Source organism: Limulus polyphemus, unplaced genomic scaffold (assembly GCF_000517525.1).
Source record: "Limulus polyphemus unplaced genomic scaffold, Limulus_polyphemus-2.1.2 Scaffold560, whole genome shotgun sequence".
In the NCBI taxonomy this organism is placed as follows: Eukaryota; Metazoa; Arthropoda; class Merostomata; order Xiphosura; family Limulidae; genus Limulus; species Limulus polyphemus.
In genome coordinates this window covers 339,633-359,078 of record NW_013666170.1, presented here as the reverse complement: position 1 = coordinate 359,078, position 19,446 = coordinate 339,633, and the positions used below count along the sequence as shown (strand labels likewise).

The following is a 19,446-nucleotide window of genomic DNA, read 5'->3' as shown; positions in this document are numbered from 1 at the left end:
GCAAATGTACAACGTTTCAACAAGGTTTTGTCATCATCAAATGACAAAACCTTGTCGAAACGTTGTACATTTGCTGTCATGTTAAACTTATATTAAAGTTTTTCTTCATTACCCATTTAAGCCGTCTCCAGCCATTATTAGTCTCAAAGTGGGTTCCTCGTCATCGAATTTGAAATGCTGTTAAATTGTTATCATGAACTGAAAATAAATAGAAAATATAATGAAACCTTTATACTCCTATTCCTGTTAACAAAATACCCTATACATACCAATTTATGTACTGAAACGTTTTACATATAAGTTAGCATGCAAGAACATTGTGTTTGTTTGTTTCGGATATTAGCGCAAAGCTACACAAGGAGTATCTACGCTAGCCGTCCTTATATATAAACTGACAGACTACAGAGAAATAACTTATTCAACAGCACCCAATTGCCAACTCTTGGACTACTCTAATCGAATAATGTGATTTGATTGTCACTTTTATAACGCACTCACAACCCCAAAGTACAGAACGCGAATTAGCGGCAACAGAACGCGAACTCAGGATTCATAATCTGGCAAATTAACCATTAAGCCAAGCCTGTTCGCCAGTTCCCTTTCACTAGCACGTCTTAGATACGAACCCTATATAAAGATAGGGGAGGTGATGAATAAAATGGTATTAAGACTACCATATTGTTGTGTGCATGGATAATATAGTTGATAATTAAAGTAAATTTCCATTGATACATACATCATTTGTCTTTTTAATTGTTAACTATTAAACTTTAATGTATGCATTACATTTTTTTGTTTGACAAAGTACTAGTTTTGAATTTTGATAAATTTGTTTTAAATTAATTGATGCGTGTACGGACTGTTCTTACGACAGATTACATTCGTTTGTCTGTTTGTTGAATTTTCACACAAAGCTACACAAAGACTATCTGCGCTAACCGTCTATAATTTTGAACCGGTGGACTAGAGGGAAGGCACTTTAGCCAACAACATCCACCGTTAACTCTTGAGCTACTCTTTACCAAAGAATAACGGGAATGCCTATCACATTACAACGCCTACACGCAAGATATATTACAGAGGGGTGAGGGACAAAACTATATCAAAGCTATAACTATGGAAACGCAAGATTGATAATCCAAGGGATAAGTGCTCCCTTAACCTCTTGCGGACGCTCATGCCCACACAGCTGAAAGGGCGAACATGCTCAGTGAAGGGTTTCGATCCCGCGACCCACATCAAATCGAGAGTCCTAGCCATTAAGCCATACCAGGCCTAAAATTAAAAGAGCATTATTCCAACATTTTTTGACAGATAATGCAAATGCATACTTACATGAAAATACAACAACTCAACTGACTTTACCAGAATTTTATTTACATTCGCCGAAACAGCATAGAATTTCACGAACATGCACAGCATTTTTTATCCCATATCTTTATTTAGGTTTATCATTCAATTCAAATAGCAATATTCTATCCTAATGTCAAATTTCATTGAACTATTTCTACTATTTTTTTTTATTTTGTATTTGAGGAAGGTATTAATATTGTTAATTTGTAATGGCTAGATAAAAATAACATCATTTGATATATGCAATGGTGAGATATGCCTGATGCTAATTGATCTTAAAAAGGAAAACTGATAAAATTTGTTACTGTACAAGTATTTAGTACAACGCACGTGTTTGGTCTACATCCTAAAAGATGGCAATACTCTGAATGAGGTCATCCATCTCAAATGGCAAACATTCCTAGAAAAACAAAATAATGGCACATTGACTGAGACGAAAAGTCAACTTATAGTGTTTGTTTGATGTATGTAACAACTTATTTCTAGAGGAAGTAAAGATCTTGCTCAAATAATGTTTTTGGATCAGACAAGTTTATAACTCTCTTCGAAAGTGTTAATGTGTCCTACTTGTCTTTATCTATTCGTCTACATCAAACAACAAATCCATGTAATTAGACCAAATAGGTCTAATTTAATAATAATAGATTTAATAATTTAATATTTAATAATAATAAATTATTATTTAATAATAATAATTAAATAAAAATAGGTCTAATTTGATAATAGGGAACATTTCAGTGTTCCCCCCAATTTTTATTTATTTATTTTTTCAGTACCAGTCTGAACGAAACGAAAAGTTCTCCAGAAATAAAATTCTCCCTACACACATGAAGTATAGTCTAAATCGTTACCCTGCTTCCGTTTGGGGTTTGACTTGTAAGGGAGAAGTTGTAGCTCCACTACATTCGAACCCCCTCCCCAAGTAGCTATGTTTTCTCTACAGCAAACACATGTCACCCCGAAACCTTTTTTTTTACACATGCTGTCGTTGTCCTTTATTAACTGTTAACTACAGTTAACATGTTAAGTTAATATGTTAAGTCGATAGAGAACTAAAATCACTTTATAGTAACGAACGAAAACATAAAAAGTACGTGAATAAAATAATAAGAGAAGATAAAAAGAAATAATAATCGTATCTATGGGATAAATATTAAGTGACAATCAAATATGTTATTTTGTTTTACGAATGGGTTAAAAATGTATTCATTAAGTGTGTTTGATAAATTTACCTCAAACCTAAGTTATTATTTTTATATGAAGTCTTGCGTAGATAAATGTAACAAAAATAATGAACTTCTCAACCATATTATATAGTGTAAGTCGCGTACGGCATTTCAGTAGTCAACCATATTATACAGTGTACGTTGTGTACAGCATTTCAGTAGTCAACCATATTATACAGTGCAAGTTGTGGTCGGCATTTCAGTAGTTAACTGCTTGCTGGGGACTGGCGTGACCAGCGACTAGTATGCCAGAGCTTTGAATCCAAATGTTCGTGTTTCGTGTACAGTTGCTGCAAAAACACGCTCTGCGCCTTGAAGCCATGCGTGCGCTATAACAGTGACGATAAAATTTCACTATTCGATCTGACAAAAATAGTACAAGAGTTGACAATGGATGCTTTTAATTAACTGCCTTTTTATAGTTAGTCAGTTTCAAATCAAGAACGGCTATGTGCGAGTTGTTCTTGTATAAGTTTGCGCAACATTTTAAAATAAACAACAATCTAATTGGTGATATTTAACCTTGGAAACAGCACGTGTGGAAAGGGAACGTAGAGTCATCTTCCTCCCCTCCCCAAATTTATCCCAGGGTAATTATTTTTTACTCAATTTTGTTTGTTGTTGTTTTTCTCAAGTGTTTTCGTGCGATGTTTAAAGAATCTCCTGTATCAGAGCCAGAGGCGTCGCTAGGCACTGGCACACGGGACCCATTCCCCGATTATATTTGACAGTGCCCGAATCCCCAGTTAGTGTCTTGAAAAATTAGAATAGAAAACCGTGACCGATATTACAATGAAACGACGAAAATTTCCGCGCCAATGGGCCCGAGTCTTGAATCTTTTAAGCACATAGCAACACCCCTGGTCAAAGCCACCCATGTATAAATTAGCCTTAAATCTTATCCATATATTAAGAAAAGTTTTTTCACCCTTAGCTGTGCACCCCCTCACACACACATATACACTATCTAAATTACGCGTCGTTTCTGTTCAGAATGGTATAGTTAGTTATTTCTTGCGAAATGATTATATATATATATATATTATTATTTAAACCATTATACAGTTTGTTAGAAGATAATTTTATAATTCTCCCAATGGCAATTGTTAGGTTCGTTGTTCATTGTGCGAAATGAACAATGAACAACGAACCTAACAATTACCATTGGGAGAATTATAAAATTATCTTCTAACAAACTGTATAATGGTTTAAATAATAATAATATATATATATATATATAATCATTTCGCACAATGAACAACGAACCTAACAATTACCATAGGGAGAATTATAAAATTATCTTCTAACAAACTGTATAATGGTTTAAATAATAATAATATATATATATAATGGAATAACAATATTTTTACCATGTAACTTTATATTTGTTTTTTTGTTTTTAATTACAAAAAAATCGTGGGATTTATACTATAGCTCTGTATAATTTCTGAAACAGCACTGATGTATCAGAACAAGCAAGATAAATAGTATAATTTGTCTGTGCTTTCAACTACTTTTGTCAATCGTATTATAAGAAGAAATAAAAAAATTCAAGAGAATAATATTTGATACAATTTGCCAAGAACAATAAATTTGTAAATAAGTGTACTTTTAGAGGCGTTTTAACCCACAGAAAAAACTTGTTATAGTTTTAATAATCACATCTCCAGAATTTAGATCTACTGCTAAGCTGTTTTATATCAGCTGAAATATCAGAACTGGACTTTAGATGGCAGATCATAAGCTAGAAGTGGGAGACTGAAAACGAGAAGGCAGATCCTGCATACGCACACCTACACTTTTGTGCATAGATCTAAGGTGCATGTAGTGTTACGAATGACATTTTCTTGTCAAGGGCACAGATCTTTGAAATAAGATGGTTATGTTGAATGGAATATAGCCTTGACAACATTTTATGCAATACGAGTAATGAATATAGAATATTATGCACTCTTGTCAATGCGCTCATTTATTCCTCTCCTAAAGCATCGTTTTATTTCTAACTTAGCACATATGAAATTACAATATAGACGTTCACTATAACAAAGATAAAAAGAACAAAAATGGAGAATAATAAAGAAGAAAGCAGCCATATAATATATATAGTGTTATGAAATCTGAATCAGTAAATAAAGTCTCAATATTTTGCCTTTGATAGCTACTTTTACATATTATTTCATCACTATTATAAAATATAACATTATTTGATCAAATAAACAAGCTTCAATTAATAACAATTAACTAGATTGGCTTCTAAAAAAAAGTAGAAAAGAAAAGCCTTTCATGTATTATTATTATTACTTCCAAACTACAGATGTACCAATGGATCAACGATAAGTTTACGAACTTTCAGTTCTCAAATCTGGGGTTCGATTCCCCGTATTGGGCAAAGCTCATGCTGCATACTTTGTAGAAATAGGAAACGAAAACCTATATAAGTAATCTGAATCAGTAAATAAAGTCTTAATATTTTGGCCTGGCTTGGCCAAGTGGTTAGGGTGCTCGACTCGCAATCTGAGGGTCGCGGATTCGAATCCCCGTCACACCAAACATGCTCGCCCTTTCAGCCGTGGGGGCGTTATAATTGACGTCAATTATTTGGTGATAAAAGAGTAGCCCAAGAGTTGGCGGTGGGTGGTGATGACTAGCTGCCTTCCCTCTAGTCTTACACTGCTAAATTAGGGACGGCTGGCGCAGATAGTCCTCGTGTAGCTTTGCGCGAAATTCAAAACAAACAAACAAGCTTAATATTTTGCCTGTGGTAGTTACATATACATAATTTGACACAAAATAAATGCTAACGTACGGCAATTTAATATTGTACTTCACCTGAAATACTATAATACATAATAAAGATTTCTATGTACAACCCGTGGATATCTATATAGATTACAGAACCGGTTAATTTATGATTCACGTGCCAGAACCTTGAGCGACTCCACGTGGTAGCCTGTCAAATATACGCTATGTAAGAAAACTGCCTATGCATTAATGTGATTACAAGTTACTCCTAGCAGACTACGCCTATAGGACCAAGAGAAATATCAGAGAAAACTTAAGAGTTTTCTTAGGAGTAATCAAGTTCATCAGAATAATCAGTTAGCTTGTTCCATTTCCACTTCCTAATTATGTATTGTGGATTTTATGTTCCCCTGAGGAATTTTTATAGTTACAAATGCAAGAACTCAAGGAAAATAGCCTGTAAGTGTTTCGGGGTAGATCCATATCTGCAAAAACTTTCTTCAAAGTAAGTGGTAAGAAACAAGTCTTCAAAAGAAAAAAAAAATCGTAAAACATTTTCTCACAAAATATTCACTCACAAACAAATATCAAAATGGCTGAGAAAAAACTTTAAAAAATTATATGAAAAATAAAAATAAACTATGGTGAGTTTGGCATTTACAAGTTCAGGTATGAAAAACAAAAATCATAAGATTCTGATCTTACTCTCTTTGTAGTTTTACTCTAAAAAGCTTAAACGAACCGACAATGGAAATTATAAATTTAGTTATGAAATAAAATTTGGGGAAATTACGAGCCGCGCTTGTTTGTAATTAAGTACAAAGCAGCACAATGGGCTATCTGTGCTCTGCCCACCACGGGAATCGAAACCCGGATTCTAGCGTTGTAAGTCCGCAGACATACCGCTGTGCCACTGGGGGGCACGAGCATCGCCGCAACATATATGTTTTATGAGTAGAACCACAAAAACCAATTTTCAAATTGAATCTGCGTATTGCGGGATCAAAACTCATCTTTGAATATACTGGCCCTTTCAACTGTGGGGGCGTTATAGTGTGAATGTCACTTCCACTATTCGTTGGTAAAGATTAGCCCAAGAGTTGACGGCGGGTGGTGCTGATTAACTATCTTCCCTGTAGTCTATCGCAGATAACCCTCAAATAGCTTTACGTTAAATTCAGCAAACAAAGTGGAGAGATGCATATGTTTTGAAATTACTAATTTATTGTTGTTTACTGAAGTAAAATGTTTCCAGAACAACATGAAGTTTGATCATTTCGTAAAACGTTAAAAGCAAAATATTGACGATCATCAGATACCAAGTAAAAAATTTAAACTTGTATTTCCTTGAGCATCTTTGTTTCAACTTTATACGTGGCATTAAGTTTTATAAACATCTCATTACGTATATATATCCCTAAAAATTAATAACATGTTTTCGGAGAATATAAAGAATTCTTTCAAATTTAGCCCTAGAAACAGGGCGGATTTTAATGTAGTGCACTTTATCTCATAGGTAAGGGGCTATAAACATGTTATTGATTTTCCTGACATTTCGAGTTTCCTTCGGAGCGTCTGTCCTTTATCGACCTTGATATGTTTCTTCTCTCGGCCTCATTCTAAAATAACCTAACTCCCAGGGAGAACTAATTTTTGATTGGATAAGACGCAAGCCATAAAGCAATGTTTGAAGTCTAAAGAATTAGTGTTAGCACATTTACAATAATCTGAACCTCGAAGACTTAAACATTAAAAAAAGTCAAGAGTCGCATTGAGGCCCTAAGTATTTTATAAATTACCAAGCCCTCTATTGAGAAATCAATGCACTCCAATTAAAACGCGCACTTATTCCACCTGCAATACGGAAACCTAAGCATTCTTTGACATTTCCATTAAAGCTAGCTATTTTAGGAGTTAGAGGAGAAAGTGGGGGAGTAAAACCCATTTCTTTCTTTCTTTCTTTTTTCTTGACAAACCGTGCCGAAGTTGGAATGTAATATGATCCATGACTCCACGTATAATTTATATAGTATTGGCATGAAGATTTATATGTTTCCTGTATCATTATTTTAATAAAATTCAAAATTTATTAACGTTGTATTAGCACTGTTTTACTACGAATAATTCTTATATTCTGTATTTATTATTTTATCTCTTCTTCGACCAAGCCATTCTTGGTTTCTTGAATGCAGTTTGGCACAGTGCCACAACTGAAGAACACTTCTTCCAAGACTTATAATAGAAATTGTGTCTGTTCAGTGTAATGCTTTTTCTGTGCAAATGCTTCAAAAATCTTAATTCTAGTACATTTCCTAGAACAAAAATACATGTTTTAAATATATATGGTAAGTTATATTTGTTTATTCAGTCTTTTGTTATAAATTCTATTAATTAAATGTTGGAAAATTAAGGAGTACTTACTTTCGGAATAGCTCTGGTTGCCAATATCGCAGTTATAATTTTGTGCAAGTATTAAAACATTTCATACGTATTAATTGCTGGGCATGCATTTTGTAACGTGTTATAAGCAGTAGGTTTTCGAAGTTTTGAAGCCTTATATTATAAACAGGACATTTTAACACGTAAAATCTAAGTTTAATGAAAAATGTAAAATCTGGCATATAACACAGAGAGTTCAACGAACGACACTAATTACAAGATATGCACATACTATCATTTCCATTTTTAAATAGAAAATAAATAACTATTCATTATTTGTATTCTTATAAGCAAATAGTCATTGACATCTATTTTCCTAAAACGTTTTATTATCATTATTCTAATGAACAATGAATTTTTATTAGAATCAAATTGTTTCGTCTATGCATTGACTCTTTGTTAAAATAATTCTACGCCATATATATATGCAAAGAAACAGCTAAAAGGTGAAATTAATTAGACACCTACACACCTATAAAGGTGAAATTAAATAGGCAACTACACATCTATAAAGGTGAAATTAATTAGACACCTACACATCTATAAAGGTGAAATTAAATAGGCGCCTACACATCTACAAAGGTGAAATTAATTAGACGCCTACTCATCTATAAAGGTGAAATTAAATAGGCACCTACACATCTACAAAGGTGAAATTAAATAGCACCTACACATCTATAAAGGTGAAATTAAATAGGCACCTACACATCTATAAAGGTGAAATTAAATAGGCACCTACACACCTATGATAAACATGATTACCCAAACCAGATTAACCAGATTATCACTTAATTTTCTTCTATTGAGTTTTAAATGCTGACGAGAAACGATATGAAAATTTACCACCACTTCTTTTATTACTTTCTGTGCTGTTCCGTTACTGTCATTTACGTTACCTCAGATGGTCATCTTTCTATAAGTTCTGATATAATAACATGTACTTAAGCTTATTCTTATAGTAAGCATATTACGTAAGCTGCCTGTCTTTGACTCTACCATATAAATGTATTGCAGAATATCTTAGAGGAGTGGGTTAGGTTAGGTTAGGTTAGGTTAGGTTGTGTCGACAATTGAGAAATGTCTTATCTAGAAATATGATATATGTTACAGTTTTATAAAACTTCACTCAGAACTATCAAGGTTGCTGCTTAATAGAAACTTTTACAAGGTTCATCTATTGACTGTTTGTACATCAATAATATATAGATTTTTTTCTAAGTTTAAATGTTATAAAAAAAGCCGTGTATTCCTCCTATGATTTCATGGAACGTTGCTAACAAATCATAACGGGCATGTTATCTTTTATTGATAAAATTAAAATAACTTATATTTGCTCATATGTTTCAAAATCTGACTTTTTTAGTAGAACTTTGTAGACTTTCTATATATGTATATATAATCAGACAGGCTGGCCATTTTGTTAAAACCTATACCTCATAAAGGTTTGGGCCCCCTTTTGTCCGATTGACAGCCATTATATGAGGTGGTATGAAATCCACAAAGTTCTGAAAGGCGTCCTAAGGTATTTTCCCTCATTCAATCACTAATATCGTATGCAATTCATGGAGAGAGGGAGGTGGGCATAGGATCGTGAAGCGAATCTGTTTTTCATGCCCCAAACCATGACTCTGCCACCAGAGGCCAGAATATTTGGACCCACTCAAAATGGGAACTATTTTTGTGCTTTTTCTCTAAATCTTTCTTCTCCCATCTGTGGAAAGAAGGTTGTAAAACATGATTCACTGGACTCCATCACCTTTCTCCAGTCCTTATTTATCCAATCTATGCGCTTTTACACACACTACTCATGGCATGTTTTTCTTGTTGGTAAACGCATCCAGTGGCTTATGCAGTGGTTTCATGTTAATATCCTAGTCCATTTATTACAATGTTCTTCGCAAGATGCAGCTGGGGATTGGTATGAATTGCCCTGCACTGAATGTCTGTCAGTTGGTTTAATGTATTTATGACTTTACCATCCTTTTGGCTTTCTCTTCTTTATGTTTCTATGTGTTATGTGGCCACAATTTCCCCTCGCGACAGACATTTTATTCACTTTACAATACCTCGAAGCAGCTTAACAATGAAACTGTCATCTGTGTCATCTTCTAGACGTGCAATCACTATCATGCCTCTTTTGAAACCTGCAACATCTTCACCTTTCTTCATACATATTAGATTAGATTGACTGCAAACGTGCTTGTCCCTGTTGTTTATAATGCTTCATGGATCAACTGACACATCATTTAATTACCCTAATTCGCTTCTGCAGCTCAGATCAAACCCAAGTCTGAAAGGATACATAGTTCCTAATAAAATGGTCAGCCAATGTATAACTCTTATGTGAATGAAAAATCCCTGAACTCTTACAATCAGACACGATATAGATAATGCACGACTTTAAATTCAAATTTTAAAGGTTCACAAATCCTGTTATTTTTTCAAATAAAAATACTTCGATTTCAGTTGATAAACTGCATCTCATAAACAAATTCTTGTAATCTAACCAGAGATATGTGTGCCATAAAAATTATTATAGCAGATAAAATACAGCAATAACGAAATGTTAAAATTTCACGTATGACAGGCTTTATTAATGCATGCAATTTCTGATATATGTCTATACAAGTCCAATTTTTACAAATAAGACCATTCTTTGGTCTATTCAGTTTACTAAACCTACTTTAGTATGACAGTTTTCAAGGCATTCTATATTAGTTTTGGCAAGTAGTTGTTGTGATAATACTAAAATGGGTTCTCTAGTTCTAATGCGTTTCCCAATTTATTGATAAACAACAAAATATAACTGTAAGTCTAATTGAAGCTAGTTACTTCTCAAACTTTTATCATTACTGAAATAATATAATTCAAATAACAGAAGGTAAATTTTAAAACCAACATTTATAATAACATGCATTTTTTTATTTGTATTTAGCTTCTCATTAAATTGAAATCTTGGCTGGCTGCAACAAGACTGAGTGTCAATATAGGAATCAAACATGTAGTGGCAACAGATATTAAAGCATATCAGACACAACTTAGAGGTCGGAGGCGGCAATCTTCAAGATCATTTCTCAATTTTTTGGAGTATGGAATATAATACACATAAAAACATTTATTATGATACGCCTTACATACAAGTTACGAATAATAGATATTTTAAATTCCATGTTGGAAGACACGGCAATAAATTATAATTTTAAATTCCATGTTGGAAGACACGGCAATAAATTATAGTTTTAAATTCCATGTTGGAAGACACGGTAATAAATTGTAATTTTAAAATCCATGTTGGAAGACACGGCAATAAATTATAGTTTTAAATTCCATGTTGGAAGACACGGTAATAAATTTTAATTTTAAAATCCATGTTGGAAGACACGGCAATAAATTATAATTTCAAATTCCATGTTGTAAGACACGGCAATAAATTATAATTTTAAAATCCATGTTGGAAGACACGACAATAAATTATAATTTTAAAATCTTTACCACGTAATAATTAACATTAGATAGAGTTTAGTTATAAATCACAATATTCAAATGTGACAGTCCTGTTATCCCATAGTTTATGGCTTATTTTATGTAATTCAATTAAGATTCGTTTAGTTTGAGCTCCATGCGTGATTGTGTTCAGCCGAATTAGTATAATTTCCACGAACATAGTAGCGACTCTCACTTTATTTTTTTTTATTTTTTCTATCAAGCTCAATAAATGGTTCAGTATAGTACACACACACACACTGTGAACATACTCAGAAAATTTTTGTCATGAATAGCACATGTTCTTATCTATCTGACAGTTATCATTTCAACTATATGCAGACCTTCCACAACTTGTTTGGTGAATGCAAAGCCACATTGGACTATCTGCTGTGTCCAACGCTGGGAATCTAGCCCCGGATTTTAGCGTTTTAAGTCCGTAAACTTACCGCTATCCCACCGAGGTCTTTAGCTTAGGGAAAATCTTGGGCAGATGCGTAGTTCTCGTTTGTGTCACATGGCGGCGCCATGAATGTTATCCACATGACCTGATTCTCAGCCTCTGCCAACATTACATGAAAGCGTGTAATTTTATAGCATTTAGTATTATTTATATCAATCCTAAAATTAGTTACATAAAAGAAATTTTTGTGTTTGGACTTATTTGCCAAAATTACGAAAATCTTAGAGCAAATAAGACGTGTGGGACATACTCGATTTATTGAATCGCCACAATTTTATCAGTGAGAAAAGATATTATAAGCCATCACATACGAAAGACATAATATCAACTATTATGAATAATTTGCTTATGAACTTTATTATTTATATTTTATTTGTATTAATACAGAAAAGACGCCTATGGGTACATTAAAACTATTAGTATCAATGGCCACTTTAGACTGTATACATGTAAACTGGAAGTTTAATGTACTTGTTAAGTTTTAGATTATTTTGAAAAGTTTAAATTTATTTCTCTAGATGGCTGATGCATTAAGATCATTCTACTGAATTTATGAGGGATGTTTTTAGAGTTTCTAAGTATTTTACTGTACCAAAACAGTGTAAATATATAAAGTTTGTATGTTGTTAAGCACAAAGCTAGACAATAGGCTGTGTATTATCTGCTCATCACAGGTATCGAAACTCGATACCTAGCAATATAAGCCCTCTGACTTATCGTTGAGAAACCTGAAGGCAATATACAAGTTTCTGCTTCATACTGCTTTTTTTATGTAAATGAGCTGTACTACTCAAATACTCTGTTACAAGAACTGAGAACGAATACTGTTTCTTTACATTTATGTATGTGTTAACAGTGTATTGTACGCATACACTAGCCAGCAGCCACGCGCCGTTGAAACGCAGCGTCTGTGTTAACGACCGCCAGAAATCGATAGTGATAATGCAATACATTTTGAAACTGGGTTCTCCCTTTGCCATCCACATCACACACACACACAGTAACAAACATGCTACATGATAATTAAGCATGATGAAATATTTTGATTTTGCTTAAATCCGGTATTTTATGTTCTAATTATTTTCTTTTTATAATTCCTTGTTTATCGGCTTAGAAGTTATATAATTAAAATACATCTTTTTTATAATTCGTTGCTTATCGGCTTAGTAGTTATTTAGTTAAAATAGATCTTTTTAAAATTTTAGATCTTTAAATTTAGACCACTTATTTGTTTGAATGTGGTAAAAAATGTGTAGTTTATGTCTGAGAATAATTGTTGTAATAAAATATACGCATGCGTAGTTACTATGCATATTTTGCTTTCATTTCAAGGTTCAACTGAGTCTCATGTGAATAAATATAACGTCAGCCTGCTACAAATTCATTCTCATTAACGAGTATAATTAGTGGCGCTAACGACTCTTGTTGATTTAGATTCGTGTATCTGAACCCAGACAGAAGCTACAATGGATTCAGTTCTGGAGATATGTATCCTAAGATGACTCACATCTGATACAATATCGATCCGCTGCTTAGTGCTATTCTTCAGCTTCCTGACATCACGTGTTAAAAAATATTATAGACACCTTTCTCACTTCGACCGGTTTTCTATTTTTTAGTGAACAGCTGAAGAGTACAGCTTCAGTAGTACTTTACCTATTGTTTGTTTCCTCAAAATAATGATGAAAGTATGTGTTAATACTTTGAAAAAAAGAAATATATATATATATATTTTCATGTATGTGTGTTGTTTTTAAAATGGACGGTAGTAGTTTACTTGTTCATTTGTCTTAAACGGCCACATACAGGAAAAAAATAAGTTCTATAACATTAACTTGACAGTTAATGTTGACTGTGTCTCCTCTAACCATTTAAAATATACATCATCTTGTCCAATGTTGACTGTGTCTCCTCTAACCCATTTTAAATGGTTAGAGGAGACACAGTCAACATTGGACAAGATGATGTACATTTTAAATTGTACATCATCTTGTCCAATGTTGACTGTGTCTCCTCTAACCATTTAAAATGTACATCATCTTGTCCAATGTTGACTGTGTCTCCTCTAACCATTTAAAATGTACATCATCTTGTCCAACAGTTATGGTGAGAAACAATCTGTTACTTTAGCTTATTATAAACGAAATATATTATTTGGCAAAACATCATACTGTTGCAGGTCTTTTTGAAATGTTATCAACAAATATTCACTATGTATCTTTGTTCATGAGGTTATTAAAAACATCATTCTCTTTATTATTATTTCCTTAAATAAGGTAAAAACAGCATGAGAAGAAAATAAATTTAAAAATCCAAATATCATTATTCTGTAGTCATGAAAGACAAAGTTACGAAGTAGTAAACAGTCTCAAAGGTCTTGAAAAAGGTGAATAATTCCAAACTAAAGAAGATTTTCAGGTGGAAAAGGATTAACTGGTGATGCAAGTATAATGTCTTCTGGCAAAAAAAATTAAAACATATATATATATATATTTCATAATGCTGGGGAATATAAAACAAAAGTTTTAACGGCATTTGGAATTCAGTTTGAACTTTTTTGTTAGTTCTCTGCATAATTGCGAGATATATATATCGATAATTATAAATACCTATAATAATAATCAAACACCTAAACAACCAACAAAGAATACCACTGTGTTATAGTAAACCCTGTATATTTCAGTGCGAAAGGAAATGTTTGTTTAACTCTCAAGATAGTGATAATAAAACAAAATTTACGTGATATAAGTTATCTGTACTCACATGAGGAAAATAAGCAGACGTCAATCGTTCTTTTGTTTCGAGCTAAAACATCTTCTTATTTTAGTTCGTAGAGAAAAAATTACAATTACAGCTTTGTAAGTGTTTGTATGTGCTACTGTAAACTGAACATTTTAACGAATCCGGATTTCATTACTGCTTTTCGAATAGAATAAGTCGGCGTCTTTTAAAAGTCTGGTTTCCACCATCAGTCGCCTGCACGTTGTATACCCACATTCTCGGTCTACGTGATTAACATCACTTATATACACAGTTCTTCAATAATTTATACGCTTCATTTCAAAGTATTTTTCGTTAGCAAACCACCCATTAAAAACACATGTAAAAAAATCCATTTCCAACAGCTACAGCATTATCGATTTTGAAATAGAGAAACAGAAAGAAGAATAAAAATAAATGGATCAATAATATATCGATTTTATTTCAACAACTAAGTGAAAGAAATGACGTATTACTTAAGAAATGACGTATTGCTTACAAGCTATAGTTACGAATTTATCCTTCATTTTTAAATCTAACAACACTGTATGATGAAATACTTATTAATGAGTTGGTAGTTATGAAAAAAAAGAGTACATTAAGGGAATATAATCAGTTAACTATTAAACATTTCAAAACTGTATTTTCATACAATCCGCAAGGTTTCACAAACAAAAAAAGTCATCGTTTAGCACATACAAAAAACAAATAATAAAGGAAACTTATCCAAAACTCACAATCAGGATCATGGTCCCCAGAAATTCTCCGAGAAACTCCCTTGCAGTCTGGTTTTTCAGTTTTAGACGTTTCAAGAACCGATATGGTACTTTTGCCATGGTTAAGTTTGGAAACTAATGATAAAAAGAAAGTATTAGAAATTAATATAGTTTAGCCTAAAACAAGTGGAGATATGATGTAACTGAAAAACTGGATTAACTATATTTCTTTTTTAGCGGGACTCCTTCCTCCAAGAAGACAGTTTTATCTTCTTGCCTCTCCTCTCTCTTGACTCCCGCAAACAAGCCTCTTTCTTGTCTGCTTGCAGGGTTTCCAGCGCCGAGTAAAAGATGAAAATCGCGCCCTCTGTTGCTACGTGCAGCTGCACCGGTAATAAATTTCGCTTGTTTATATGTGAGTGGATGAAGTGAGCGAGGAAAGGTGGTGTTTGTTAGGTTATACATCCAAAAGCAATGCTCATCTCTAACTCACGCATTTCAAAAACAAATATTAAAGGCACATCTAGTTGCACTCAAAACAAATAGTACAGAAATAAATTCGTTTTACAACTGTTTTTGCTCTAACAAACTAAGATTCTTATGAATAAATCAATTGGTAAATACTAATTTGTTAAAATATCAGTTTAAACATCCTAAATGTGCAATCCATTATAAATTCGTGTGTTTTATTTATCTGATTGCATGAACGATTCTTTACGTTACTGTGGCTTATTGAATACCAAATTTATTAACAAATGGCTAAACATCCTAATTTTTTATTTTTATTATTTTTATTATTGTTAAGTGAAAGTTAAATAAGTGAATGAAAATAAACTATATGACTGATGTGTTCTCACAGTGTGGCATTATAACGACAGATGTCCTAGAACGCTATTTTTAAACTCGAGATTTTACACCTACGCTCTTCTGCAAATCTACCATAAAAATATATTTACTCTCCACCTATACTACGCACATAAAGCACCTATTGTATCCGATGGACGACTTCTGTTTATTAACTGAGGTCTGTATGCAAGTGAGCTCAAAAAGTAAAATTGCAAACAAAAACAGAAAGAGTTCAAAAACTAAATGCAGGTTAAGCTTGGCATACTAGCATCGCCTTGCGTTTAATATAACATTCGTTGACAGAATACACCAGTAATCCATCAAAACGGTTTTGAACCGAACATTACTAATAGAAGAAAAGAATGGTCGGGTGTCTGATAACTGTTTATGTTGATATAATACACCATTAATCCATCAAAACAGTTTTGAACCGAACATTGCTAATAGAAGAAAAGAATGGTCGGGTGTCTGATAACTGTTTATGTGAAATATTTGTTGCATAGAATGAACAGTACAACATTTTATACGATGTGTCATTCATACACTCCACTTAGCTTTAATTGTATAAACAGGGTATAGAAATTCAGGACGACGACATGTTTTATTTTATAGCGTAATATTTTCTAAGTGAGCCATGGAGTTCAAATAATGTGAGAATAGTTGGATTATTACGACACAAAACGCTGTACATTTCCAAATAATTTCATTTATTGCCACTGTTTTAGTATTGTATATTCTATGATAAGTATTATCTGATTTAGAATCCACTGTATGATTTTAGTCTTCGCCTATCTTTAATGTTACTAATATAAACATGTTACACAAACTTAATAAACTGTATAAATATATAGTTATAAAACATAGTATCATAAAAAACACATATATAACATAATATTATAGAAACATGCACTAATAACACAATGTTATTGAAATACATGTATATAGCACAGTATTATAAAACATGTATATAATATAGTATTATTAAACATAAACTGCTCTCATGGTAAATACTACACTCTAGGAGTTTTTCTTAAATTCCTCTTAGAATACTGCCTCTACTAACTACGAACAAACAGCAGGAAATGAAACAGAACTAGTTATCTCTGTTGCACTTGGAGTTTAAAAGTTTAAAACTCGATGCCACTAGTGTTTATTTAAAAACAACTTTTCCATGTATTTCTATATACTGTAGTTCTTTAAACACTGTCAAATGTAGAATTTTTGCAGTGGCTGTGTTTGAAAACATATTCAAGCATTATCGATAGGAATGTTTGAAGGTGTTAGACATACGATAGTGTGAAATGAGAAAACTCGTCAAAACTAAAGTAACATTAGATGCAATACGAATCTTGCTGCCGGTATTACTGGCACAACAAAACTAAAGTAACATTAGATGCAATACGAATCTTGCTGCCAGTATTACTGGCACAACAAAACTAAAGTAACAATAGATACAATGCGAATCTTGCTGCCAGTATTACTGGCACTAGATCTTTAGGCTTAATTCGACACTTAGCTGTCAACATTTAATAAGGTTTAGAATGGTACAGACAAGAATATACCCCATATATATACTCATATATATAAGCAAGGAATTTCTTTATTTATCCTTTAGTTTTAAATAATACTCTTTATGAAAAGTTTCACCATCTCCAAAAAAAACACCAAAATCAAAATCTAGTCACCGAGTTAAAACATTTCTTATGACCTTGGATAATAAAGATCAAGTATCTAACACCATATTAATAACAATCTAATTATTTAGATTTTTAACCGCTCCAGTAATCTCTTTAGCTCTCAACTTAACAGGAAATGGTCGAATAATGAAAGCTTTTTTCATTGCATTGAACCTACGCCACACCAATAACACGTTCATTGTCGTCTGTTTCACATTCTGTTACCAACTCCAGAATGGTTAGTGTTACCAAAATTTACATATGAATTTGCCCTTATATCTCTTTAAACATAAAATGAGTAATTACAATTGAAATATTAAAGTTCCTTATATCAAGCGTTAATTAACAATAAAATGATATTATTACAATAACAATTCCCAAGGCAATTGTCTTGAAAGCATAAGTTTTAGTTTTTTATTTCGTTTTGCTTGTTAATGTTAATAGTAGTTTTAGTTTTGGTGTTTACATATTTTTAGTTTTAGTATCTATTTCGTTTTGCTTGTTAATGTTAATAGTAGTTTTAGTTTTGGTGTATACATATTTTTAGTTTTAGTATCTATTTCGTTTTGCTTGTTAATAATATTTTTAGTTTTGGCATTACCCTTTTAGTTTTAATTTCGTTTTCTTATTTAATAATAGTTTCCGTTTTAGTTGGACGTTAATTTTAGTTTCCATTCCGTTTTCAGTTTAAATCAAAATCACTTGTTTATAGAGAAGCACTTTTAAGTGTATAATTATGGTAATTACTCTGACAACTTACATCATGTGATGGAAAAATATATACATTAATTAAATGAAAAGTAATAAAAATATAATTTTAGTCATTAGGCCATTTCGTTCAAAAAACGAAAATTTACAACTGTACCAGTTAGCTATGTTTCAGAATTCAGAGTGCAGATCATAACCACAACGCCAATTACAGTAACTAGTGACCAGACAGCAGAAATAAATATTTAAACTTACAATATACAACTTACAACTCTAGTGGTGATTTTATTAGTGATTCTTTTAACTTCTTCCCAGGTTTGTCTATTAAATGTACCTCAATATTATTTTGTCTAATTGTTTTGCGAACTTCACGGTTAACAACTTCAGAAATATATGGAACTACTAAACTACTACTGTTAAAATGTTGTATACAAGTTTCAATGTAATATCTGTGAAGTTTCGTGCGTCGGAGAAACGCACCGTCCTGTTCGTGAAAGAATTCTTGAACGCCTTAGAAATTTCTCACACAGGGGACTGTAACACACTCTTCGGCTCACACTTCCCGACAGTTCATAAGTGTGAACAAATGCCAGAGATCCCACTAAAAGCAGAGATCTGATACAGAACAAAGAATGCAACCGATCGAGCAACAGCTGAGAGTATTTTTCTTGACATACAAAAACCAAGGTTAAACTACAACAGAAACCATGGCCAATAATCAACATAAAGATATCTCGAAAATACGGCTATGACATTTTAATATGAACAAAATACTACATAAATAATTTTTTTGCATGGAAATGAAGGTATATATAAATATTTGTACTTTTTTTACACTTCCCTAAAATGTTTTACTTGTTATATTTTTTGTTTCATACTTAGCTAACAGTGTTTTATTTATTTACTAGCAGAGACCCGCAAAACATTTCTGGCCAAATTAGTATCTTTATCGTAACAGTACTTCTTTAAATATAACATTTCTAGCACGATACAAACGAACTGTAATCGTAGACAAGGAAATGTGTAAATCCACT

General features: G+C 32.4%; 1 protein-coding gene across 1 annotated transcript in view; it reads right to left on the bottom strand.

Annotated features, from left to right (window-relative positions):
• LOC106459113 (aquaporin-9-like) overlaps nt 1-15,486 on the bottom strand; it is a 29,344-nt gene extending 13,858 nt beyond the window's left edge. The window contains exon 1 of the mRNA XM_013918700.2: nt 15,204-15,486. Coding sequence (XP_013774154.1) covers nt 15,204-15,302 — 99 coding nt within the window. The 5' untranslated portion in view covers nt 15,303-15,486. The remainder of the gene's footprint in view (nt 1-15,203) is intronic.
• Between the last annotated feature and the right edge of the window lie 3,960 nt (nt 15,487-19,446).